The sequence below is a fragment of the Anabrus simplex genome, chromosome 6, assembly GCF_040414725.1.
Source record: "Anabrus simplex isolate iqAnaSimp1 chromosome 6, ASM4041472v1, whole genome shotgun sequence".
Lineage (NCBI taxonomy): Eukaryota > Metazoa > Arthropoda > Insecta > Orthoptera > Tettigoniidae > Anabrus > Anabrus simplex.
In genome coordinates this window covers 344,254,698-344,281,332 of record NC_090270.1, presented here as the reverse complement: position 1 = coordinate 344,281,332, position 26,635 = coordinate 344,254,698, and the positions used below count along the sequence as shown (strand labels likewise).

At 37.8% G+C, this 26,635-nt stretch overlaps 1 protein-coding gene across 1 annotated transcript in view; it reads right to left on the bottom strand.

The window, feature by feature from the left end:
• The window catches only part of GlyRS (glycine--tRNA ligase), a 145,032-nt gene that overhangs the window by 103,139 nt on the left and 15,258 nt on the right, over positions 1-26,635 (bottom strand). The window contains exons 2-6 of the mRNA XM_067148915.2: positions 22,154-22,358; positions 21,894-22,035; positions 11,737-11,902; positions 10,268-10,413; positions 9,286-9,435 (exon numbers count right to left, since the gene is read on the bottom strand). Coding sequence (XP_067005016.2) covers positions 9,286-9,435; positions 10,268-10,413; positions 11,737-11,902; positions 21,894-22,035; positions 22,154-22,358 — 809 coding nt within the window. The remainder of the gene's footprint in view (positions 1-9,285; positions 9,436-10,267; positions 10,414-11,736; positions 11,903-21,893; positions 22,036-22,153; positions 22,359-26,635) is intronic.

Sequence of the window (26,635 nt, the reverse complement as noted above, 5' to 3'; positions counted from 1 at the left end):
CAATAATATTCCATGTTCCACTCTATCAAAGGCTTTGGAAAGATCTATGGCTATGTAATCTAACTGACCTCCTGAATCCAACTGATCTGATATGTCCTGCTGAAATCCCACCTGTTGTGCCTCACAAGAAAATTTCTTTCTGAATCCATACTGGCTCCTCATGAACCAATTTTTATCATCACATATCCCTCTGATGTACTATGTAAAATACTGGAGAGTTTAATATTAAACTATACTGGGCAGGCTGATTGGTCTGTAGTTCTCTGGTTTCCTTTTATCACCCTTTCCTTTATAAATTGGTATTATTATAGATTCCTTCCATTCCTTTGGTATTACACTATTATTTATGACATAGTCAAAGAGAAATTTTAAATAAGGCACTATGTACCACCCCATTGTCTTTAATACCTCCCCAGTAATTTGATCACTTCCTGCTGCTTTTCCTTGCTGAAGCAGTTGGATTTCTCTGAAAATATCTTCATTTGTGAATGAGAAGCTTCTTGTTTCCCTCTGTGTCTCTCCCTCTCTATCTTCTGTTTCGGTTTCCTACTCCTGACAATCATCTACTGAATCTCTGAATTCCCTACTAAATAGGTTTGCTTTTTCAGTATCTGTTAAATAGTGTTCACCCCCTTCTCCCACCATTGTAGGAATTTGGATTCCTTTTCCTTTTTGATTCCTGATATATGAATACAGCTTTTTCCATTTCCCTTTGTGGTCATTACCCTCTTGAAGTATGCCATTCATGTAATTCTCTTTTGCTTCCTTTTTCACTCTATTCAGTTTCCTCATTAGCTGTTTTCTAGTTTCTCTACTCTCCATACCCTCTTTGATTTTCCTGTTTACTATTCTACAGTTTTTTTTTTTTTTTGCTAGGGGCTTTACGTCGCGCCGACACAGATAGGTTTTATGGTGATGATGGGATAGGAAAGGCCTAGGAGTTGGAAGGAAGCGGCCGTGGCCTTAATTAAGGTACAGCCCCAGCATTTGTTTTCCTGGTGTGAAAATGGGAAACCACGGAAAACCATTTTCAGGGCTGCCAATAGTGGGACTCGAACCTACTATCTCCCGGATGCAAGCTCACAGCCGCGCACCTCTACGTGCACGGCTAACTCGCCCGGTCATTTTCTTTTTAATTTTCTTATTTCCCTCGTATAATAAACAGGGTCTGAGGTCATTTTACCCTTCTTAACAAGTACAAATCTCTTCTCTCCTTCCCAAATGATTCCTTTAAATTTAGCCCAAAGTGTATCCACATTACTTCCTTCACTTATCCAACAACTGAATTGTGATTTAAGGTTAGTCCCAAATTCATCAACTTTAGTTTTTCTGTACAATTTCTTGTTTTGTGTAACCCTCTTATTAAGCCTTTTTGGTACGAGTCCTACATCCATTATTACAGTTTTATGGTCTCCTATTCCTTCAATTACCTCAGTTTTATCAACAATTTCCCATGGTTTAACCAAGAATACATCTAGAAAGTTATTGAGACGAGTCGGTTCTTGTACTACTTGTGTAAATCCTCCCTCTCAAATTAACTTATTTGCCAGTTTCAGTTTATGGGCTTCACTTGCAGCTCCATTCCATTCAACTTCAGGCAAATTTAGGTCTCCCCCAATTATTACCATATCATTATTATTGTCTTTATGAGTATAATCTATTATTTTCTCAAATATATCCATGTCTCTTTCCTCTCTTCCAGGCCTATATGTTCCTATAATTCCCACCTCCTTCATATTATCACAAACTAATTTTATCCATAATATTTCATCCCTTTCATTGGTAAACTATTCATGTGAACAATAAGTTTCCTTCACCAGAATAAACACCTCCCCTCCCTTTTTATCTCCTCGGTCTCTACGATAGACTGTGTACCCTTCTGGAAATACTTCTCTATTACCCACCCCTTCTCTCAACCACGATTTCACTCTTATCACCACATCAGTCTCATAAGATTCTATCAATGTATCGAATTTTAATTGTTTATTTACTACAATTTGACAGTTTACCAAGAGCAATCTCAGACCCCCTTCCTTCCTAAAACTTGACTGTTGCAATTGGGTAACTTGAAATTCCTTACTTTCCTGAGTTTCATTTTCTAGTTGACTGAGCCAGCTTGAAGTACAGCTGGCTCTTTCTACTAGTGCCACAAAGTGTCAATTCCAGGCTTTGGAGACGAAGTTGAGACACAGGAAATGTTAGTCATACGCCAGTACCATGTCGAACAAGGGTGACCACCCCACAGCATGACCGATATCTGGCCTTAACCACCCGATGAAATCTGAGTGCATCTGCAAGACAATTGTCGGAGCTTGCAGCCGTCTAAGGGGTTGCCATTTCCCAACAAACTGTGTACCGGAGGCTCAGAACAGCCGAGGTGCTTGAACTACGTCCAGCGGTGTGCGTCCCGCTCACTTCAGCACTGAGACGAGCCCGTTTACTGTGGAGCTATTAACATCGAAACTGGACCATGAATGAATGGAGGCATGTGCTCTTCACAGAAAAATCCCACTTCAATTTGCAGAACGATTCCCGTCACACATCAATCTGGAGAGAACCGGGTATTTTAAGTGATAAATATTATGGTTCTCTATTGAACATACTATACTATACATTGATGTATTGAATAGGTGGTTAAATAATAAATTAATAGGCATCCTACAAGAGAACTGGGTAGCCGATACAACCACAGGAACATCTTGGAACGGGACCAGTAAGGTGGTGGTGGTGGTGTCATGGTGTGAAGCAGCATCATGTTGAATGGCCGTACGGACCTGTACATCTTTATGGGTGATCTGCGGAACACTGTTAACGTTAGAAGTAACTAATCTCATTTTGTTCCGTATTGAAGATACAATAAGTAAAATTTATTTCTTGAATAAAATTACTGTGTCCATCTGTTCAATACAATTATATTTTGTAGTGGTTACAATCTACATGAAATATAAACAATAGTTAGGGACATGTTTCACCCTAGTTTTGGGCATCTTCAGACTGATACTAATCTTAAGTTCAAGTCTTAAATCTATTAACATTGGAACTTAATACTAAAATTAATATCAAATACTAAATACAACGGTATTATGCTTATTACATATTTACATAGTTTACAATATGTACATTAACTAAATGCCAGAACTTGTGAACAAGGAAGTAATAAAATATTTTATTTTACAATGACTAGAAAATGTCCGAGACGTCTGGATGAAAGTTATGCAAATGTGTACGTATTGGTTAGAGGTTGATCACTGCGTGAATTGGGGCTTCTCCAACTTATGAAAATTAGACTGAAGGTTTTACAGCTGGTTTGTTCAAAGGTGGTTATGGTCATTATCATAAGTATATTGTTGCAAAACCGGAACCGTGGTTATAGCTGATCGTGTTGGATATGAATATTCCTTTAGAAAGAAACATGGTTGGACGGTAATGTTTAATAGGTTAAACCATGCATGTTGGAAACATATTGTTGGTATTGTTCATTGCTGCTCGTCTGATAAAAAATTTTTTTTTTTAAATATTGTGCCATTCTTGTCGATTAACGTTCCCATTGGTGCATTGTTCAGCCTTGGGAGGAATTATGAGATGTCTGTAACTGAATAAGAGAAAAAAAGGAATTTAGAATGTCAATGTACTGTAGAGCCCAATATAATCATAATTGTAAGGTGAAAGTGTTTATCGCATAAAAGTGGACGATCTTACTTAACTTTAGGCATAGATGTTAGCTGGAACCACTTGTTCCTGAACAACTAACCTTACTACTCCTAGTGAAGTACTGATGCGGTAACAGAGGAGTGGAGTGTAGAGGGGAAGGGGGAGTGAGTTTCAATCTGTGCGTCTGTGTTGTTGTTGTTGAGAGGCGTTACTCGAATTGGATTGGATGGGCCCAGCATTAGGCGTGGCAATTGGAGCGCATGCGTGCTGTGATTTAAATAAACTGGGGACTTTATTCTGATTTACGGCCTGGATTAACTCAGAATTGCCTCATATAAAGGAATTTTTTTTCAATAACGTCGTTAAGATTATTATTTTTATTATAAGTTTGTTCCAAATAAAGGTACAAGTTTTTTGTCTCATTCAATAACTTCCCCTTACCTAGGCTCCTAACAATCGTCAAATCTTTCTCAATTAAGGTGAATTTATGGCCTGTGTCACTCATATGCCGAATACTTATGGAATCAGAGGAACAAGGATCGCTGAACTACTTGGACGTCAAAATAACGAGAAATGGTAGAGAATTAGAGTATCAGGTTTATAGGAAAGAAACGACCACTAGCACTATTATTAGGAAGGAGTCCAATCACCCAGGCCAACAGAAGAAGGCAACATTTTATAGTATGATCAGCAGGGCACTTAAATTTCCCTTAAAAAGACAAGCGTTCAAAAAAGAGATGACCACCATATATGAGATCGCGAAGAGAAATAGATATACGAAGAAATATGTAGATAAAATAAAGGACAAATAAATAAATAAACAGAAATCAACCTTGGAAAAAGAAAAGAAAGGAAGAATGTAGTGGTAATAACATTTCATAATAGACACTCATACGGAATAAAAAAGATATTTAATAAAAAGGGCATTGGCGTGGCGTTTAAGACAAACAACAATAATAGGAGAATTTTATTTTAATTCGCATAAGGTTAATAGATCCGACAGGTTTAATAAATCAGGAGTATATTGCATCAAATGCCAAAATTGTGGGAAAAAATACATTGGACAATCAGGGAGGAGTTTGGAGACGAGATACAAGGAGCACGTGAATGCGGTGAGACACAGGAGATTCTCAGCAATGGGAGAACACATGGAAGAACACAAACATAATTTTACAGAAATAGACAAAGATATGGAAATACTGCACACGACAACGAAAGGAAAATTAATGGACGCTCTAGAGAAAATAAATATATATAAATATATATATTGATCAGAGAAACGATGATGAAAATAACTTAAACGAACCACTCAATGAAGAAAATGCGATGTACCGATTGGTATACAATCATATAAGAAGGGAGAGAAAGAGGGAACGAAAGAAATAGTTCCGGTCACAAGTACGCGCCCCCACCATCCCCTACATTACATAACAAGCAGCACAGCGACAGGTAGCAGCGAGCCTAACAAGGTCATTGACAGCAGAGAGCAGAACACGTTTGTTTATTCAAACTAGTACAAGAATACTTCGGTCAAGGTTAAATTTTGGCAACCAGTCGAGCTGAAGTAAGTAAATACAATTTTCTCTAATTATCTGAGATATCGTCCTTTTGTAAACATGTCGCTAAAGATTAGTTTGTTGGTTTATTATTTAAAGGAGTTTGACGGTTAGAAAGCGACCAGCATGGTCATCACGTAACCAGTAGCAGAGTAGCAGATTGAGAACAAGGAAGGAAGGAGGACATATTGTTTGGGTTCAGACCAATATCACATCATTTTAATTTTTGGATAAATTAGATGGAATGAAGTAAGTAGGCCTAAATAATTTCTCCAGACATCTGAGTAGCCGTCTTTTTTCGCAAAAGGTCTCTAAAGTTAGTCTGTTTGGTTTATTTATTTAAGGAATTGTATGAGATTAAGAGATGATATTCTGATTTATGAGAGGTCTAGAAAATTATAGCATACTTTAAGAGGAAAGAAGAGAGCAGAAACATTTTAAATGATAACTAATTTTATAGATGTTATTTATTATTTTACGAATTGATATTTATTATTCATGATTTTATGATTTTAGGATAAGGACTACTTTATAGATGATGTTATCTATTATTTTACAAATTGATTTATTTAAGGATTTCCACTAAATGACAAGTAAATGTTAAATGTAGAAAAAGAAGAAATATTTATTCTTTCAGATGTAAATAAGGACATAAATTAATATATAGAGATTAATTTAATAGATTTCATTATTTAGGAAAATTCCAGTAAAATCTGCAACAAATGACATAGTAAATAGGAAAGGTGAAACTAAGAGAAATTGTTGTAACAATTTTCAAAATTCATATATAGGCTACTTGTTATACCATTGTACCATAGTCCAAGGATCAATTAATGTTTGGCACCGCTGAAGAAGAGAGCGGTGGCTCTCGAAACATGTACATGTACGGTAATTAAATAAAATAAAATGTATAAAGTATTGACAAGGCGGTGAAAATATTTTTTACAAAAACAGTATCCAGTATTCGGGAGATATTGGGTTCGAACCCCACTGTCGGCAGCCCTGAAGATGGTTTTCTGTGGTTTCCCATTTTCACACCAAGCAAATGCTGGGGCTGTACCTTAATTAAGGCCACGGCTGCTTCTTTCCCAGGCCTAGCCTTTTCCTGTCCAATCGTCGCCATAAGACCTGTGTCGGTGCGACGTAAAGCCAATAGCAAAAAAAGGTTCATCTTCATCTAGACGAAAGTGCTTGGAGACAAATCTAAGAAATGCGGCTTCAGGCTGCATACAATAATAGAACGATAACTGAATAAGAGAAAAATTCAACGTTTTGCTTCCGACTATACCCAGACAAATGACAAATTTTACTAAATACTTTCAGAGAAGACAGTACAGGGAATATTAAAATGATATATGGAATAGTAAAAAGTAAAAGATCAGATAAAGAACCAGTTACAGCTGTGGAGACAGCAGATGGGAATATAGTTTGCAATATGAAAGATATCAGGGATACAATGGGACAGTATTTTGACAAGCTCCTAAACTGCCCTAACGAGACCTCTGTTGAGGATGTAGAACAGAAAACAATAGAGGAAGATATCCCAATTACATGGACAGAAGTAGAGCAAGCTCTCCATAAGATGAGAAGTGGTAAGTCAGCAGGAGCTGATGAAGTTACAGCTGACATGATTAAAGCTGCTGGTCCACCAGGAATACAGTGGCTGTATAGAGTTCACGGAACAATATGGAAGGACAACGGAACACCTGAAGATTGGACAAAAGGGATGATAGTTCCTATCTTTAAGAAGGGGAGTAAAAGGAAAAGTGAAAATTACAGAGGCATTACCCTCCTATCACATGGCCTTAAAATCATGGAAAAGATCATTGAAGCCAGAGTAAGGGATATACTAGAGCCTATCTTAGAAGAGGACCAACATGGCTTTAGGGCTGGAAGAAGCACAACAGATCTGATATTTGCTTTGAGGATGTTAGCAGAGAAACACTGGGAAAGAGGAAAAGAAACCTGATTATTGAGTTTATGAACCTTGAAAAGGCGTACGATAATGTTCCTAGATCAACTATTTCGAAAAGTCTCAGAAAACTTGATGTACCGGAGTACTTTATTAGAAGATCCAAATGCTATATACTAATTGCGAAAGCTGTGCCAGTATTGGAGATAGTCATTCTGAATGGTTCAATACAACCAGAGGAGTACAACAGGGAAGTGCCTTATCACCTCTTCTATTCATAGCAGTTATGGATACCATTTTAAAGGAACTAAAAGAAAAAGGTAATAAAGATCTTCAGGCTTTGGTGTTTGCAATGGTGTGGCAGTATGAGATGAAACAGAGGAGGGAGTGCAAAATTATCTGAATGCATGGTGTAAGAAATTTGATGATTATGGAATGAAATTGAACGCATCAACAACAGTATATGAACAGTATTTCATACCAATTGTAACATATGGACTAAAAACTCTGGTAACTAATAAGAGACAAGATAGTATGATGCAAGCAGAAGAAATGAAATTTTTAAGAACACTGGTTAAAAAGACAAGAAGATATAGTATTAAAAATATTAAAATCAGAGAAGAGCTGAATATAGAACCGTTAGTACAGAACATACAGAAAGCAAGAGAGAGATGGTTCGGACATGTAAAAAGAATGGGAAAGGAACGGGTAGCAAGTAGGGAATTGGAAAGAGAAGTTAAGGGAAAGAGACTAGTTGGAAGACCGAGAAGAAGGTGGATGGATCAGATTTGGAAGGACATTAGAGATGCTGGATTGGATGTGGCAGAAGTAATGGAGCAGGAAAAGTGGAAGGACAGAAAGGAGTGGAGGAGGCTTGTTAATCATACCCGGGCGACTGGAGTGGGACATCGATGATGATGAAAAACAGTAGCATTGAAAATTAGCACACACATACAGAATGCAACATAAAAATACAGGACCACCAAGTTGAAGTAGTACACCAATTCAGATATTTAGGAAGCGTAATGGCTAGTGTGATAGAGCTGTGATAGAAATAACAGAATAACTGAAGGCTCTAACTTTTACAGTATCGTTAGACACCTACTATGGGATGAGAACGTCCCACAAAGAACAAAAATGATCCTGTACAAGTCATATTTCATTTCCTTACATATTCTCTGGAAACCTGCACACTAACATCAAAGGATTGTAGTAGGATTCAAGCTGGTGAAATGAAATTTCTTAGAACTGCCCTCCAAAGAGACACGACTTGATCACATGAAAAATGATGAGAGCTGATCTAACCTAGGTCTAAATGCATCGATGGAGGAAAGACTTAGATCACCTAGACTTAAATGGTTTGGGCATGTTAAACGAATGAATAGCACAAGGTTACCATGTGCTTATTTGGAAAAGAGAATAACAGGTAGAAGAACAGCTGGAAGACCAAGAAGAAGATGGATGGACCAACTGAGGAAAGACGTGGAGAGAAAAGGATGGAATTGCGAATCTGTCATGGACAACTAAATCTTTTTGAATAGGCAACTTTGGAAGACACTCGTTTTCAAACACCCTGGCTCGCTGGAAGGGCAAATCGATGATGATGATGATGATGATGATGATGACTTTCAGAGGGGTTTTTGTGGTACAGTTGAAGCTCAATAACGGCCAGTATTAAAGAACCAGTTTCAGTGAGCTAAAAACAATGAACCACCTATCACCCAAGCATGGTAATCAGGTTTGCAAGTATTGTAGCTAGAAAGCATCCATTGTTACACATCTCATCTACCTCATACAGAAGGAACACTCTGACATTGACATGATGGTCTGGGTGTCGAATCAGAGCACCACAAAAAAAGGATATACAAGAACCTGCAGAACGTTACATCGTGGTACGATGGATGCTTGTGGTCATAATATGGCAATGTAAATTATGGTATTCCACAGAACTAAAAAAAGGGATGTAAAAAGGAACATGTAATAATGAAATTAAAACATCTAAGACATTTTCCTTTGGTTTAATAAGTTCGAACGAATTCCCCAATGGGAGACTCTTCCAACGATGAAAATGCTTCTGGGGAAAATCTGCCTGGTAGAATTTGCACCGAACCAATCATTCTCACTTCATACCTTATTTATAAAAAGACCAAAATATTTTAATTTTACCTCACTCTGATGAGCCCAGATCGTGGAGAAATTTCGTTACGGAAAGCATTACCAATCTGAGCAGCAGCAAATGGCAGGCGTCCTTGGTTAAATTCCAGCAAGCGTTTAAAATTGACAAATATACCTTGAGCCGTTTCTGGACGTAAGAATCTGAAATAAAGATAACGTGCTAAATGATAGTTTAATGCAGCATACTTTAGACGGCACTCAATAATATTCATAAAGCTCTTTACTCAAAGTAACTGTAGAACCAGTGTCTATTTTTAGATTTTTCAAGGGAATGCAATGATTTATTTACACATCAAGTTATGAATTTGGCTACCAAAAACCTTTGAGTTACCTTTCAACTGAAGTATTTGAGTGTTATGAAATATATTTGTCTGTTCATGATCCTAAAGGAGGAGAATTAATGTTCAGATCCTAAGAGCAGCATGACTTTTCTTTAGCTTTATATAGCCGATGAATGGTTGCAGTCGCACATTACCTTATGAGAGGTTTAACTGCTGCCATTTGCTAACACTTACTATAATGTTGATACTGATTATCATTGTTAATTCCCCATATTGTGATACAAAGAGGACTCTCTACTATGAAAATGATGATTAATTTATTAAAGCAATGCACATAGTGGAGAAATGGCCTTGCAATAAAATAGTCCAAATGTAAAATTAATTTAAAAAAATATAATTGAATTACATATTCACAGTAATAATGCATTTCAGATTTAAACTCATAATGATAGCAGCTGTACCTACCATTGTACAGTAATGGGCTAACATGAATCACCCATTTTGTTTTTCCCATTAGTCTATTAAAAGTGTTACAATACATCCATGTCACTCTACCTAAGCAATGGAATAGAAAATAAGGCCCCTTCACCAAGTGTGCTCTGTGTATCTCTCTTCCTCCTCTATTCCTTCCCAGATTTGGCCACACTTTTCTATACCTATATCTCAGTTTTAGCTTCCTGTTTAATACGTACCCTTTTACTAGTCCAGATGGCCCAATCTGAGTTGCAAACATGAGGTTGAACTCGATTGGTTCAGTTAGTTCATTTCCAGTTAAGGGAGAACGAATGTTATACTTCTTCAGAACATTACTCATATCATCTTTAGTCATGCCATCCAGCTAGAAGGTGGAATAGAAAAATTAAGAAACTAAAAACCAAACCTTACTGGATTTTAAGAGAATTTATACAAGAGAACATACAATTCTACAAGAAAAAAGAACATAACATTACAATTATATTAAGAGGACACTATAAGTATTTTTTTATATTACCCAAAAATGTTTGTGTTTATTTACACATTTGAAATTTTAACTGTCATAATTATAAGGGATGGCTCCAAAAATTCATCTCAGCTGAGACCCCAAGTTCACTGTATGTCTCAATCTGGGAGAAAAATTGTATAAGAAACTAAAACCAAACCTTGCTGTATTCTAAGAGAATTCATACATTCAAGAGTAGAACACATACAGGGACATTATTTATGCTGGCAGGGACCTTCTCGCTCAACCCTGACCGCCAATGACAGGCCACTACCGCGCACGGTTTCCAGCACTTCCTGCAGTAGCTAAGAGCTGAGCTCCGAGATAGTAGGGTGTTCAATGAAGCTATTGCGTACTGTATGTCATATTGTATAGTGTTTTATTGTGATTGTGTATTGTGCTGTAATGTATGTGAAATATTCATTACGTGAACGTGTATATAGTACGCGAACCTTTTCTTGAGCCCTAGTTCCCATTCAGCACTATGGAGCTCAGGGCTCAAGAAAAGGTTCGCATACTATATCGGCAGAAAATCGTGCGCTAGGACAAGACAAAAGTTTCTAGTGAAATTTCCAGGGAGATCCATTCCTATCAATCAGACAATAAAACAACTGGCCAAGAGATTCAAACGTACAGGTTCAGTAAACAATAAAAATAGACGTAAAGGTAGTTATCTCCTTACTGAAGCGTGTTTCGTACGAGGATCATAAGTAAAAATCTGTGGCCCCCTCGTAGCTCAGATTTAATGGCATGTGATTTTTATTTGTGGGGAATGTTAAAAAATGTAGTTTATGGGAACAACCCTCACATACTAGATGAACTTAAAAGACAATATAAGAGCTGCAATTGCATCCATCAGTGCTGAAAAACTTGGTAGAGTAACCGGAAACTTCATTAGGAGATGCTGATTATGTTTGGCAGTGCACAGGGAACATCATAAACTGTAAAAATGGTGAGTAAAATGCATGATAATGATTTTGAGCACTTTGAGCACCGTATTCTGCCGTACATACGCATGCGCAGTAGCCGGCAACTGAACCGTCACTGGCGGCCAAGGTTGAGCGAGAAAATCACTGCCAAGCATAAATAAAGACCCTGTACAATTCTAGGAAGAAACAATTCTAATTCACTAAAAAAATACCACAGATTCAGAACAAAGGCAAATCGTAACTATATAAATACCTTAACAATAATATCCTGACATTCATCTCGAACATTCTCAGATGTTTTTTTATCAGCAGCTAGCTTTTCTAAATGGGCTTTGATGAGATGATCTAAACGGAAACACTCTCCTGTACCAATATCTTTAACCATAAGATCTGCAAAACGATCAATATGTCCAGAAGCTCTGAAATGAAAAGAAAAAAAGCAGATGTATTAGACAGAATATGTTCAGTTAACATTTTTTTTTACATAATTAAGGACAGATACCAGGCTCCTAACTTTTCTACTGCCTTCCCACCCGCCATCAAACATGCCAGTGTACAATTTTCAGGGGAGGGAGGTGGGGAGAATATCCTCATTGATAAATGTAAGCTGATCTCTGTTCTTAAGGCACTTGAAGAGGTAGCCTCAATTAAAGTACAACCTCTATAGTAAATATTATACTATTACAAAGAATCTTAAACTTGCTCCAAAAACCACTACCACCCCCACACACATCACAATAACATTTTCCATGCAAATACAGGTAGGTCACCTATCACTGACACCAAAAACATTCTATCACGTGCTTACAAACATATTTTAATATTTGGACACTTCAATACTAATTTAATGGAACAGGCTGGGGACACACATGTGACATGTCAATACTTCCACTACAACTGACAAACCATACTTTATCTTCACATACACTGCTAGAATTAATGATCCATAACAACCCACAGAGAACAGTTCCACACAGTCAGATCCCTACTCCCAACATAATGGACACGAGACTTCCTCACCCAAAGCAGTCAAATACAAAACTAGATATATCACATTCAGGGACATTAAACACACAAACGTAAATAATCTGAGTTGATGCCTTGAGACAGTCCTTCGGACGACATTAAAAAAAAAAAAAAAAAAAAAAAAAAAAAAAAAAAAAAAAAAAATCAATAACAAAGTTGACTTTTTAGTTCACTTATACTTTGCCTCCTTGACAAACATGCACCTAAGCACACGACCAAATTCTCCCGACCTCCTTCCCCATGGCTGACCAATGACATCAAACAAAGGCTGTCTTGCTGCAACGCGTTACATCGGCTCTACAGATGCATTCTCCCTCCCAACATGCCTGAACCGTATCAGGACACTTCGGAATAGAATTGAGGTAATAATATGAAATAAGAAATTTTCATTTTACCAACACATGGCTGAAAATTTAAATGTGGCAAGTGCATACATCGCTATACAAAGTTCTGTATTTCCCGGCATAATCGTCACCACTGCGTAATCATCGCATCCTTTATTTTCAATACAAAAATCCGACTTTAAACATTTAATCGCATAATCGTCGCACGTCCAATCTGGTTAAAAGGTAAATGGAACTGCAATGTAAGTTGCACATGAATGCGCAATTTAAATACGTGTATGGTTTATGGGCAATTTGGCAACACAGTCACATTTGCAACATGGTGCATAACGTATAAATAAATAATACCGGTATATGTACGACGCATGGCTTACCGGTAGGCTATCAGCAGTTTGACAACGTGGTCGCGAGACAGTGTACAATTTATTCACCACCTACATATGAGTTCTCATTTGAAATACGTAAGGCTGTAACTTATCGCTTATCGGCGTCGCCAGGAAATACCGGTACCAACACACACTTGTCTTCTAGCAGACATGAGGTCTGATAGAATTTGCGTTATTACAACCATCCGCCCCCAACGCAACAGTCGCGAAGGACCTTGGCGACCACTGCTCAGCCCGAAGGCCAGCGGATTACGAGATGTCGTGTGGTCAGCACAACGAATCCTCACGGCCGTTATTCTTGGCTCTCTAGACCGAGGACGCCATCTCACCATCAGATAGCTCCTCAATTGTAATCACATAGGTTGAGTGGACCTCGAACCAGCCCTCAGACACAGGTAAAATTCCCTGACCCGGCCGTGAATTGAACCTAGGGCCTCCGTGTAAGAGGCAGGCACGCTACCCCTACACCATGGGGCCGGCTCCTGCATTATTGCGCACAAAGTGAAATCCAAGACGATAATGCAGATTTCCACTGAATTATTTAGCTCACGGTCAGCCGAATTATTTACAATGTCTCAATTAGGAAAACTTAAAACGGTCCACCTTTTCAATACAAAATGTTATAGTTTATTTATAACATGTATATGTACTTGGAACTAGTTTCAACGCTGATTTGCGTCATCAGCCAAAATGTGGGAATAGGCAAGCATTTAGGCATTTATATTACACAAGGCGTTACATTAAACAATACACATCTTACAAGGAGATAAAAACAGGGACGAGTATAGAAACAAATGAATCGTTGAGAAAACAAAAGTTATACATATTAAAAATAACCTTAACCACACATCTTGCAGTGCGAAAGTGTTCTTCTTGAATGATTCCTGAATATGAAACACACGTGCACACATTTCTGAAGAGCCAGCACGCAGGACAAAGTAAAGTGAAACCTTAAGAGTTCTCATTTTTCTATGATCTGACTAACTAATGAAGTCTCCCTAGTGTTCCTGATAAACATACAAAACAGGAAATTCTCCTTCACTCTCAACAATAGCTATAAAGACCAATGGTAAAATCTCATTTTAAATATTGTGCAGAGACGTGAAAGCATGATTTTGAACATGATATAACTCCTTCATATAACCCAGCTTTTTACACAAGACGTTACATTAAATAATACACATCTTACGAGGAGATAAAAACAGGGACGAATGTAGAAACACATGCATCGTTGAGAAAGCAAAGTTATACATATTAAAAATAAGCTTAACCACACAACTTGCAGTGCGAAAATATTTGCCTTGAATGATTCCTGAATACAAAACGCACGCGCACACACTTCTAAAGAGCCAGCAGGCGGGGAAAAGATAAGGTGAAACCTTAAGAGTTCTTCTGAGAAGAGTTCATCATTCTTTCTATGATCTGACTAACTAATGAAGTCTCCCTTGAGTTCCTGATAAACATACACAACAGGAAATTAAACAATACACATCTTACAAGGAGATGAAAACAGGGAAAGTTGTACATATTAAAAATAACCTTAACCACACATCTTGTAGTGCGAAAATATTCGTCTTGAATGATTCCTGAATACAAAACACACACGCACACATTTCTGAAGAGCACGCAGGCAGGAAAAAGTAAAGTGAAAACTTTAAGAGTTCTTCTGAGAAGAGTTCATCATTTTTTCTATGTTCCGACTAACTAATGAAATCTCCCTTGAGTTCCTGATAAACATACACAACAGGAAATTCTCCTTCACTCTCAACAATAGCTATAAAGACCAACGGTAAATTTCATTTTAAATATTGTGCAGAGACGTGAAAGCATGATCTTGAATATAATGTAACTCCTTCATTTAACCCAATTTTTTACACAAGGTGTTACATTAAACAATACACATCTTACGAGGAGATAAAAACAGGGACGAATGTAGAAACAAATGCATCGTTGAGAAAGCAAAAATTATACATATTAAAAATAAGCTTAACCACACAACTTGCAGTGCGAAAATATTTGCCTTGAGTGATTCCTGAATACAAGACGCACGCGCACACATTTCTAAAGAGCCAGCAGGCAGGAAAAAGTAAGGTGAAACCTTAAGAGTTCTTCTGAGAAGAGTTTATCATTCTTTCTATGTTCCGACTAACTAGTGAAGTCTCCCTTGAGTTCCTGATAAACATACACAACAGGAAATTCTCCTTAACTCTCAACAATAGCTATAAAAGACCAACGGTAAATTGTATTTTAAATACTGTGCAGAGATGTGAAAGCATGATCTTGAACATGATATAACTTCTTCATTTAACCACATTTGAAAGTCTGTCTCTATATTACATAGCTTCATTAACACACCATTCTGTAGATGCACAAAATAATCTTGTAATCTTCACAGGTCCGGTATTCAGCTCGACAAGAATATAAAATAGGTATTAAGGAATACGTTGTTGAGAGTTTGGAGGATGACTGTGCCAGTATTTGTGGTGTATTGTTGCAGCGTTACGTGTAGGGTGGGGGCAGGTTTCTATGATGTTTATTGCGGGACATGAGGCGGTAAAGCTATGGCGCGAGATGAAGAGGAACAGAGCGTGTTGGATAGTTTAGGTCTGGGGAGCGGCCGTTGTTGGATTAGGAGGGGAGAGGGGAGGAACGGTAGGGGAGGAGGAGTGGAAGGAGGGGAAGTATGGAGGGTGATGTGGTGAAAGTGTTAAATATTGCTATAAATTTCTTCCTGCTGACAGAGGCTTCTCCCCAGATGTTCCACATTTAATGCAGAACAAATGGCTGAGCTGGCTAAGTGAGGTGATATTTTGTTGCAAGTATAATTTAGAGCTTCCTCTTCTGGAATAATGTGATGGTAATTTGGACGACAAAGAATCAATATCTGGTCCCTACCTCCTCTCTTGCCTGGTTCTGAGTCTTTGTTGTGTCGCACTCTTTCTCACCCAGTCAAGGACTGAAAATTCACGCAGCCCAAAAGCGGCAAGAAACATCATTTTGCACACTGGAGTAAGCTCATTATTATCAACAGTTCAGTGATACAAAAGGAGATGTTCTCTGTATGTCTTCACGGTTTGGTTCAATACACCAAACATTACTCACAATGTAAATCTTTCTCTGTTCCATGTCAGATCCAACCAGAATTTATGAAAAGTAAGTTCCCTTAATTTCATCAGAAATTATATCACACTTTTTGCTTGGTAAATTCCTATAGTTTTCAGACTGACACGTGCAACTCTCAGGCCTGTTAACATTCTGGACAGCATTTTTACATCCCGGGGGCAAGTAAACCCAACATGGGTTGACCTGCATCCATAGTTTTTTTTTATTCTTCTCCCTCTTGCCCAAAGTCCTTGGAATGATTTTGTTATTCTCATCACCAGCACCACCTGAAAGCCTGTTTCCATTTGAAGTTTCAACAGTAACATTTCTTAAATAATCATTCTCAGTAAGCACACATCCTTTGACTGATGATGATAGCCATTCGGGAGGTAATTCCATAGCTTCATTAAATTCTTCTACAATTGGTTTTGATGAAAATTGATCAATTGGAACCTTTTAATTTCTTGCATTTATTTTGAAGACACAAATTTTGATTCAGGTGTTAAATTTCTTCATCATTAACTGTACAATCACTAGGTCATTCATCTGAATCCATATTCAGATTACAATATCAATCAGCACTAGCACTGATTAAAGCAGCATGAAGCATTGGACTGCAGTGGCTATACCGAGCCCTCAATGCCATATGGAAGGATGAAAGGATACCTGAAGATTGGCAACAAGGAAGCACTGTACCATTGTTCAAAAAAGGAAGAAATGTGAAATTTATAGAGGTAGTCATAGACAAAAGACTAAGGGATATAACAGAAACACAGAGGAAGAACAATATGGCTTTAGACCAAATAGATCAACAAGAGACTTGATATTTACAGTGCAAACGATAATGGAAAAACATCTGGAAAGGAACAAGGAAATCATGTTCGTATTTTTGGTTTTGGAAAAAGCTTATGATACAGTTAAGAGAAAACACGTATGGGAATGCCTACGGAAAAGGAATGTACCAAAATCATTAATTAACAAGATAAAAATGTTGTATCATGAGAGTAAAAGCAGTGTACAAGTGGGGAGTGGTGACTGAAATATTTTATACAAAAAAAGGTAAAAAGAATCGGAAAGGAATGGGTAGCAAGAAAGGAATTGGAAAGAGAAGTTAAGGGAAAGAGACCAGTTGGAAGATCGAGAAGAAGGTGGATGGATAAGATTTGGAAGGACATTAGAGAAGCTGGATTGGATGTAGCGGAAGTAATGGAGCAGGAAAAGTGGAAGGACAGAAAGGAGTAGAGGAGGCTTGTTAACCACATCCGGGCGACTGGAGTGGGACATTGTTCATGATGATGATGATGATGATTATTAGAAGTAGAAAATTAAATATACCTGAATTAAAAACTGTTCTCATATTGAATAAGGGCAAGAAATAACTTATGATACTGTGGCATTACAGCCAACAGACCAACATCATAACTGTCACAGTGTTCTAAACATTCATTTCTATTTCAATACTCAATGAACTTGCTGAATGGAAGGACAGATGATAGATATTAATTTCTCTGTTTCGACACATGTTAGTAAAACTAAGATGGTGTACATCCTTGCCTTGTTAAACACAAACCCCTTGCACATTTGTTTAAATAACAATTACAAAGAATGCAGGAACAGATAAAAAAAATGAACTCTTCACTTCAGCAAACCAGACGATCACTATTTCCGACAATAATGGTTACGAGAATTTGTCGAAGAATTCTCACCTGAGCGTGGCGAATCTCGAACGATGACAACTACTAACCCACACTCACTGGGATATGAGGAATTGCATTGCATGTATAGGATGATTGGCTTACGAGATTCTGTAGGAGAGAGAGCCAACACAGAGAGAAAATATTCTCACTAAAATCTCAATTTGGTATTTTTGTGGGTTACAAGGTGTTGCATGCACACCATCGACATGCTTCCTGAAGTTAAATGAATAAACTTCATTGTTTGTCCGTATTGAACCAAGATTACAACTTTTATTATAATTTGGGTCCACGTTATTCAACACATAAAAATTGTTGCGAAGAATTAATAACAACATATATATTTCAATCAGTACTAGTTTCGACGCACATCTGCGTCACCATCACCTGATAGAAGTTTGCAGAAAAACTGACAATCATATAAGTTTATTAACGTCAAATTGGTCACAATTTAAAACCATATTAAAAACATGAAACTGTGTTAAAAATATACTGTCTCTAATTTCATATAAGGATGTTGCTGGATGTTACGGAGTGTTGCTACTGTATTTTAATCCACACCTTAATTTAAATGAGATTTCTGAGAAATCAAATATTCTATTTGACTTCCTTATTGCGTTTTTTTAAACTGTACATGTCCCGGTCAATAGTTCGGTGTTTGATATTATGCGTAATAGCTTTGCTAATTGCTTCGTATGACCACGTTCTCAAGAGCTCCAACAAATTGCCTTCCCTCAGTTGCTCCTCCCACTTTCCCCTACTTCCCCTCTTCAATCCCAATCAACCTTGGACACTTGATTTTTATCACAACAATGCTTGCTGTGCTTTACTGCGCTTCGCATGGACAGCGACCTTTTGAGGTGAGTCACGTAAAAAAATTTACGTTATAAGACGCAATTTTATATCTTGCCTCTTGGGTGAAGTGATAGTTTATTACATTCTTACTATTTTAGGTCCGCATTAAACTGGGAACGTTGTTCTTGATAACATCTCAAAGGACTTATTGCTCGTTTCCACCTCATTAGGATTGTTGCATTAAAGGACACTAGTTTTTATTGAATTATTTCTACTAGGTTACTATGTCAAGTTTTAAGAAGTGCGATAAATTAAGCACATGGTGCTTCAAGACTATTCTATTTTATTTTGTTGTTCTTTTAAATCCACTTTATATCATAAGTGAGCAAACCGGTTTGCATATGTTTTTATCAGTTTACCACCCTTTAACTAGAACTTCTGAATGAATTTAACTACACATCACAACTGAACAGACAAGAGATTATTGAACAAATATTTCTGCATAAACTCACAAATAATGGGATAGACTCGCAAGTCTTGGACTTGTAGAAAATATGAAATGAATGAATGGATGGACATGAAGCCAACAAAAAAAAAAAAAACACCCACAAGAAACAGTGGATCAGACTCAAAAAAAGATCGTTAATAATAGCATTACTGACCAAGGGACCACCTATAAAGCACAATGATGTTTCATGTCTAGAGTGGTGCAAAATCCATGTCTAAGGCCCCATAGAATGATACATGTCGCGAGTAAAGTAGAACCATGGTATTTGTCATGTTGGGGTACTAATCAAAAGTAGCGAAGACTCATGGTGTTCCACACATGATGGTACTACTCACAAGTATTGTACTTCGTACAGGGAACGCAGACCTATGGTGTTTCTCACACAATGGCGCCACTCACAGCCAACGCAAACCGATGAGGCTCCTCACCTAGGTGTACTAATCACGGGCGCCGGTATTCCCATGGTGTTCCTCACATAGTGGGCACCAATCACAGCCAACGCAGACCGATGGTGTCGCTCATATAGCGGTACAACACACAGGCAACGCCCAGACTCGCGGTGATGCTCACATGGGTACGACGCACAGGTACTGGAAACCCCCAGGCCAGCCTCTTTACTGTTACTAATCACAAACCTATTTCGTACCTAATTTAGTGGTGCTATTTGCAAGTACAGGCAACCCATGGTGTTCCCCGCATGATGGTACGAATCAAAAGTAGTTTCATGGTTCTAATTCAATCATCCCTTGGAAGCCACTTTTAGTCGCCTCTCACGATAGGCAGGGGAAAAATGAAGTAACGGACGAAGAAAGGCAAGGGCCACGAAGGGCGTGAAAATGAAAGACTCCCTGGGCATCGAATGCTCTAATACCGTCAGGGTCGGAAAAGAACAAGAGATGACCAAGGAAGGTCAGATAGGATAGACGAAAGTGAGGAGCCTGGCACAAGTAAGTGGAAGCAATGCCAAGACTCAGCTAAGGGCCCCGTGATCACCAATCCACACTTCCAAAGTTGAGAGCCCCTTGCGCCCCTGTTAGTCGCCTCTTACGACAGGCAGGGGATACCACGGGTGTATTCTACATGTGCGTTCCCCACCCGCAGGGAGTAGTGTGTTTAGTCCACGAGAGGTATTTTATTTCCCTCAAGTCCGCCAGCAAGCCGGTTAGGACCCCCCTATCCGCCACCTGGGATGCGCCACGCCAGCGTGGTAGGTTCGTGGCAGTATATTTTTAACACAGTTTCATGTTCTTAATATGATTTTAAACTGTGATCAATCTGACATTGATAAACTTATATGATTGTAAATTTTTCTACTAACTTCTATCAGCTGATGATGTCGCAGAGGTGCGTCGAAACTAGTACTGACTGAAATATATATGTTGTAATTGAATCTACGCAACAATTTTTATGTATTGAATAAGGTGGGCCCAAATTATAACAAAAGTTGTAATGCTTCCTGTAGCACTGCAAATATTTCACCACCTTCTTCCCAAGTTTAACACATGGGTGACGGGCCCCGAGAAATCTCGGTTTTATTCACGACATTGTTATAGGTCTTCCTGTGACATCTCTTGACCATATCTTGAACTATTTCGGCCGTGCACATTGAGTAGAATAAATCGTAGATGTATATCTGCCACTTTTATTCACGGCTTCTTTTATTCTTTGATTTAGTTTCGAAACGTCTACTTTCTTCCTGCCGGTTCAGTCAAGGATAAGATGGAGCGCCCGCGGAATATGGTGTTAGCTGACGACGATATTTTAGAATTATTATATGCCGATGATCGTTCAAATGGAAATAGTCTAATGAATTAGTAGAAACTGAATGTGAGAGTGATAGTTGAAGTGATATTCAAGCCTGTACAGGCCGTAATTTACCTAGTGTACTTATTTATTCAAGTGATTCTGACGACGACAACGATGTAAACATTAATGATGTGTTAGGAATTGACGCTGAAGATGGTTTTGTAAAAGCAGATCGACTACTACTAGGGGCATTGGAGAGTACCCATACCAACTTTAAAGATAAAATATTGACTGGTTTAATATTTATGTACATTTTTATAATCAAGTGCACCCTAGTATGCTTAGTAGAAAAATGTCTGGTCCACAGAGTTTGTGACAAGCTCAAGCATCTGGTCAGCAATGTGTTAACAAAGACATCTCTCGCGAGCGCTCACACACACACCCACCCACCCACCGACCCACCCTCGCCTGCCATGACAACGTGTACTGGTTATTTTCCTGCGCTGAGACCATGATTCTCCAACTGCAGGAGTGTGCGTGTTGAAGTACTACGTTCATAAAAATAAATTCAGTGTTGCTCTATTATAATTCTTGGCAACCTGAAGTATCTCAAACATAATTTTTGTATCTACCATAAGTGGACTAAAGACTAAACCAAGGGTACATTTGAATTAAGTACTTAAAATAACATGAGACTGATATAGTAGTGACCAGCCCACTTATAATTCTCAACCCTTCAATAATTGTAGTCCTAGAATCACTTAATCTTTTAAACAACTACAAAAAATTTAAATAATCAACCAACTCACTTAAGAACAGGTTCCGGTGTCAAAACTGAGCAGTCCACTTCGAGCATTTGTTCTTTGAGGACAAAAAAATTACGCCAAGCATTCAGCAAATTAGCTTTCAATGCGCAGCCCATAGGACCAAAATCAAATTGGCCAGTGATACCTGAAACGCATAACAATATTACTCTACAGGGGGCTTCAAATATGATACTCACCTTGTACTGTTTACAACAACACAATACTACAAGGCATGGAACATACTAGTCAACAATGTAACAAACCTCCATAAATAGCAAAGGACTGATCAAAAAAGAATCTCCTTCGTAGCAAGTCTTCCATCTTAGCTCTGTCAAATGTAGCAGCTGCTGGAACTAGAGAGAGTTCTCTGTCTTCTAGAAGCTTTTTACGTAACTTCAGTTCTGCTACTGCCTTCTTTACATCCAATTCAGGAGCACCTTTAGCTTTCAAATTTCGAACCAAGTCGCCCTATAACAGACACATATTCTTAGGTACAAGTGTAATCAAGACCACGAGACATATGGGAAGAGGAAAAATAACAATTTATATTTAAAGTAGGATTCATCCCTACTTCAGTATAAAAATAATATCTACCACATGCAGTTTGACTCCCAAATACAATTGTTGTCAGAAGCCAGTAATATGATTTTACTCTATAAAACTATAAGCAGGTAAATGAAGAAAGAAATTTGGAAAAAAAAAATCTTTGCATTTATGAAATAATAATAAATTAAAAAAAAACCAAGAAGTTACACATGAAAATAATTCACATTTTCTTCAAACTGACTCATCATAACTAACAAAATCTGTGGTTTTCTAAATCGAGATCATAAAAACATACAACACTATTGCAATGGACCACATCATAACCTACTGTGAAGACAGCTTCTTCACACAACACAACCTCTTACATTTACGGAAACATGAAACACGAGTATTCATTCAAAATGCTCAAATAAAGTAAACAATTGCCAGCCGTAACAGTGATGCATAATAATTCAAGCCCAATTTATTAATGATTAACTGCATGTGTCAGCGCATAGAGCTTGCATCAAGATGAACTCTCCCAAGAAATATATTATGGATGTCATTTTCCTCTTTTTTTCTTGTTTAATCTGATCATTTTTTATTTTTATATGTTAGATTAATCCTATAATCACTTATAGTATACAATATACATTGTATATGAGAGAGAATTGTAGCAGCAGCTATCATGGCTATGAACAATATACCGTATTGCACCCTCACAAGTTATCGATGGACACAACCTTGGAAGATCAAAATCACGCCTGTCATCAGCTACGGTCTTGAACTCATATGGACATACTTCCAAAAATATATTTTCTTCAGAAATAAAAAGTTAAGTCCACTTATCCACTTATCTTAAGAAGATAATGTGCCTTTCCAAGTATACCTTGTCACGACATACAAGAGCTTGCAAAAGAGCTGTTCTTCCTCAAGGAGTTACACCAGCAGTTATCCATGTCTACAAGGGTATATGAAGAAGCCATAATAGAATTAAAGGCAAAGGACAAATGCATATAGACAGATTTCAATTTAATGGATGTAATAACAATGGCAGAATGGAGACAAACAGACTTCAAGCTCAGAGATGTTATGACACGTCATGCAATACATAGATTTCATCACTGGCTCTGTGTCACCACGAGTTACTGTGATCCCAAACCCCAGTGCATATGTGAACTGAGCTTAAATTCTTGCAAATGTTACCACACACTGAAGTGCAAGAAGCAAGAGACATCTTTGATACATTTTTGTAACAGGGAATATCTTTTTTCTCCTTTTAATGCACATTGTGTGCCTTATTTATTATATATAATGCGTTTTGTCCTCCAAAGAGCACGTAGAACCATTATTTAGCACTGGTCTTCTTGTTCTTCTTACCTTTCCTAAACTTCCCCATCCTTTCACTACGGGCTTGTCTTCTCTCTTGTGTTCAAGCATGTTTGAGTTTCAAGTTCTTGGCTATTGGGTTCTTGGATGTGAACTAAAATGAACTGATTTTTGGTCTGAATGTGGTCCATGTAGTTATTTTATTATTATTATTTTTATTATTATTATTATTATTATTATTATTATTATTTTCATGCAATTTAACTGATTCATGAAAATAAAAAATACTTTAAATCAAGAAGTCAAACTATCACCAATATTCTGAATGCAACTCGAGTGTCAACATACTGTATTTACCCACATATGAACTCCTTAAAAAAAAAAAAAGAGTAAAGGGGATTGCAGGCACAACGGATAACTTGGCCTACATACAAAAAGAAATATCTTTCGATTAATGCTAAATTTAGGCATTATAACTCTGTTATTAAACCAGAAGCAACTTATGCTTGTGAAACATTATTTAAACTCAATACTAGATCAATAACAGAACGCTAACAACGAGTTGATCGAAGGATACTCAGGACAATCATAAACAAGAAACATCAGGTGGATGGACAGTGGAGATTGTTGCCGAATGAGCTTATCTATCGGGAAAGTGAGTCCATCACAGACACGATGAGAAAAAGAAGAATTGCCTTTTTTTTTGTGGTCATATTTCGACTAAGTGATAACAGAGTTTTAAAACAATTATTTAATTACTTTTGGAATAGTAAATCAAAAAACAATTGGTTTAAAGAAGTTCAAAGTGATTTGGAAGAGTTGAATATTACCATGCAAACCATAGAAAACAGAGGCGAGAAAAGTATTTTGAAGAATAAATGCATCAGGCTTCCTCTGACCACTGTACAGAGGAAACAATATGTTATAACGGATGCGGAGAGGGCAGCCAGGTCAACCAGACTCAAGACTTTTTGGGAGAAGAAAAGGAAGACAAATTTGTTGTAGTCTGATTTAAGTGCTCCAATGTGGGCGTAAACTCTGTAAATAAATAAATAAATAAATAAATAAATAAATAAATAAATAAATAAATAAATAAATAAATAAATAAATAAATAAATAAATAAATAAATAAAGGGGATTGTATATTGCACCCTCCTTATACAAATTAAGTTACTCAACTATCAGCGAGGATGTGCTTTATGTAATGAAAAGTGCATTCCTTACACCCGGTGAAAGGCAAAGCTGGTGAATAACAGTAACTAGCTCCTCCACACCCCAAGCAGCATTCCTAACAGTGGCTCAACTCCCTCTCCACTACAGTGATGACGATGATGATGCTTGTTGTTAAAAGTGGAGTAACACCAAGGTCATCAAGCCCTAATGGTACGAGATGAAATTAAATGAAATGTAATCATAATTCAAATTTACCCACTGACTAGAATTTTAAAAAGATGATTTTTTTTTTTGCTAGTGGCTTTACCGACACAGATAGGTCTTATGGCGATGATGTGATAGGAAAGGCCTAGGAGTTGTAAGGAAGCGGCCATGGCCTTAACGTACCGCCCCTGGTGTGAAAATGGGAAACCACGGACAACCATCCTCAGGGCTGCCGACAGTGGGATTCGAACCCACTATCTCCCAGATGCAACCTCACAGCCGCGCACCCCTGACCGCACGGCCAATTCGACCGGTGATGATGATTTTAAATAATAAGTGGATCTAATTCACATTGCCTTATTTTCTTATAAAATGATTTTAAAATAGATTCAAAATGTATTAAAATGGAATAAGGCATTGCTTTGAAATGAAATAATATATTTAATTCAAATTAAGAGTTTAAAAAATTGCATTAACCATCTGGCACTCATGCGGGCTACATGTGTAGCCCAGCCATTTTAATTTCTTTTCCGCGTAATAGCCAACAGTGATGGAGGGACGTGGTTTCTGGTATTTTACTTCCATCTAATTATGACACTTAGTGAGCACTGGAGTTGGATCTGTGAGCAGTTCGATGTTGAAGTTGACTGGGCTACACCTATAGCTCGCACGAGTAGTTGTGTTGCCAGGTCGGCGGCTGGCGCTAGCAAAGGGGATGTTATCCGACAGTGGTTAAATTAAAATAGTAATGAGTATGTGCTGTGGAAAGTGACAGCAATAATGAAGGAAGAGGTACACTATTCTAATAATGAGGAAATAGACGACGATATCAATCAGGATGGTTACCAGACTTCCTCAGATGACCAGCAGGATGAGAGTGATGATAGCTACTGCTATGGGAAGGAAAAATGTAAATAGAAGCAGTATAATACACCGGGAAACCTCAAGAACACCACTCTTCACTTACCAGGTCCTAAAGGCGAAACTAGCGGTGCAGAACGAGATGAAATGTTTAGAACTGTTTCCGGATGAAAATGTTGAGAAAACTATTACGACCTGCACTAAAATATACAACTTACACCTGGGCGTGAAAGAGATGCAAGGCTTCCAGATGAAGTAGAAATTTGTGCCTTTCTTTGGAATTTTCTTTCTTGTAAGGTGTTCAGCTTCCAGAGCAAGACTACAAGGTAGGTTGGTGCTATTTGTGTGGTTGGAGTACACAGATCAACGAAGAATTGTTTGCAATGTAAGAAAATCTGTCCTGATCATTTAGCTACAGTGTGCAGGGAGTGATTAGATGAATGAGTAACCTATATTATTCTTTCTGTGTACTCCCAAATCAAACAAACCCATGGCTAAACAGCCCCGAAGGGCAATGGCATACCAAGCGATGGCTGCTTAGGCCGATGGCCTACAGAATACAAGGTGTAGTGCGGTCGGCACTACGAATCCTCTTGGCATAATTCTCGGCTTTCTAGACCAGGGCCGCTAACTCACCATCAGATAGCTCCACA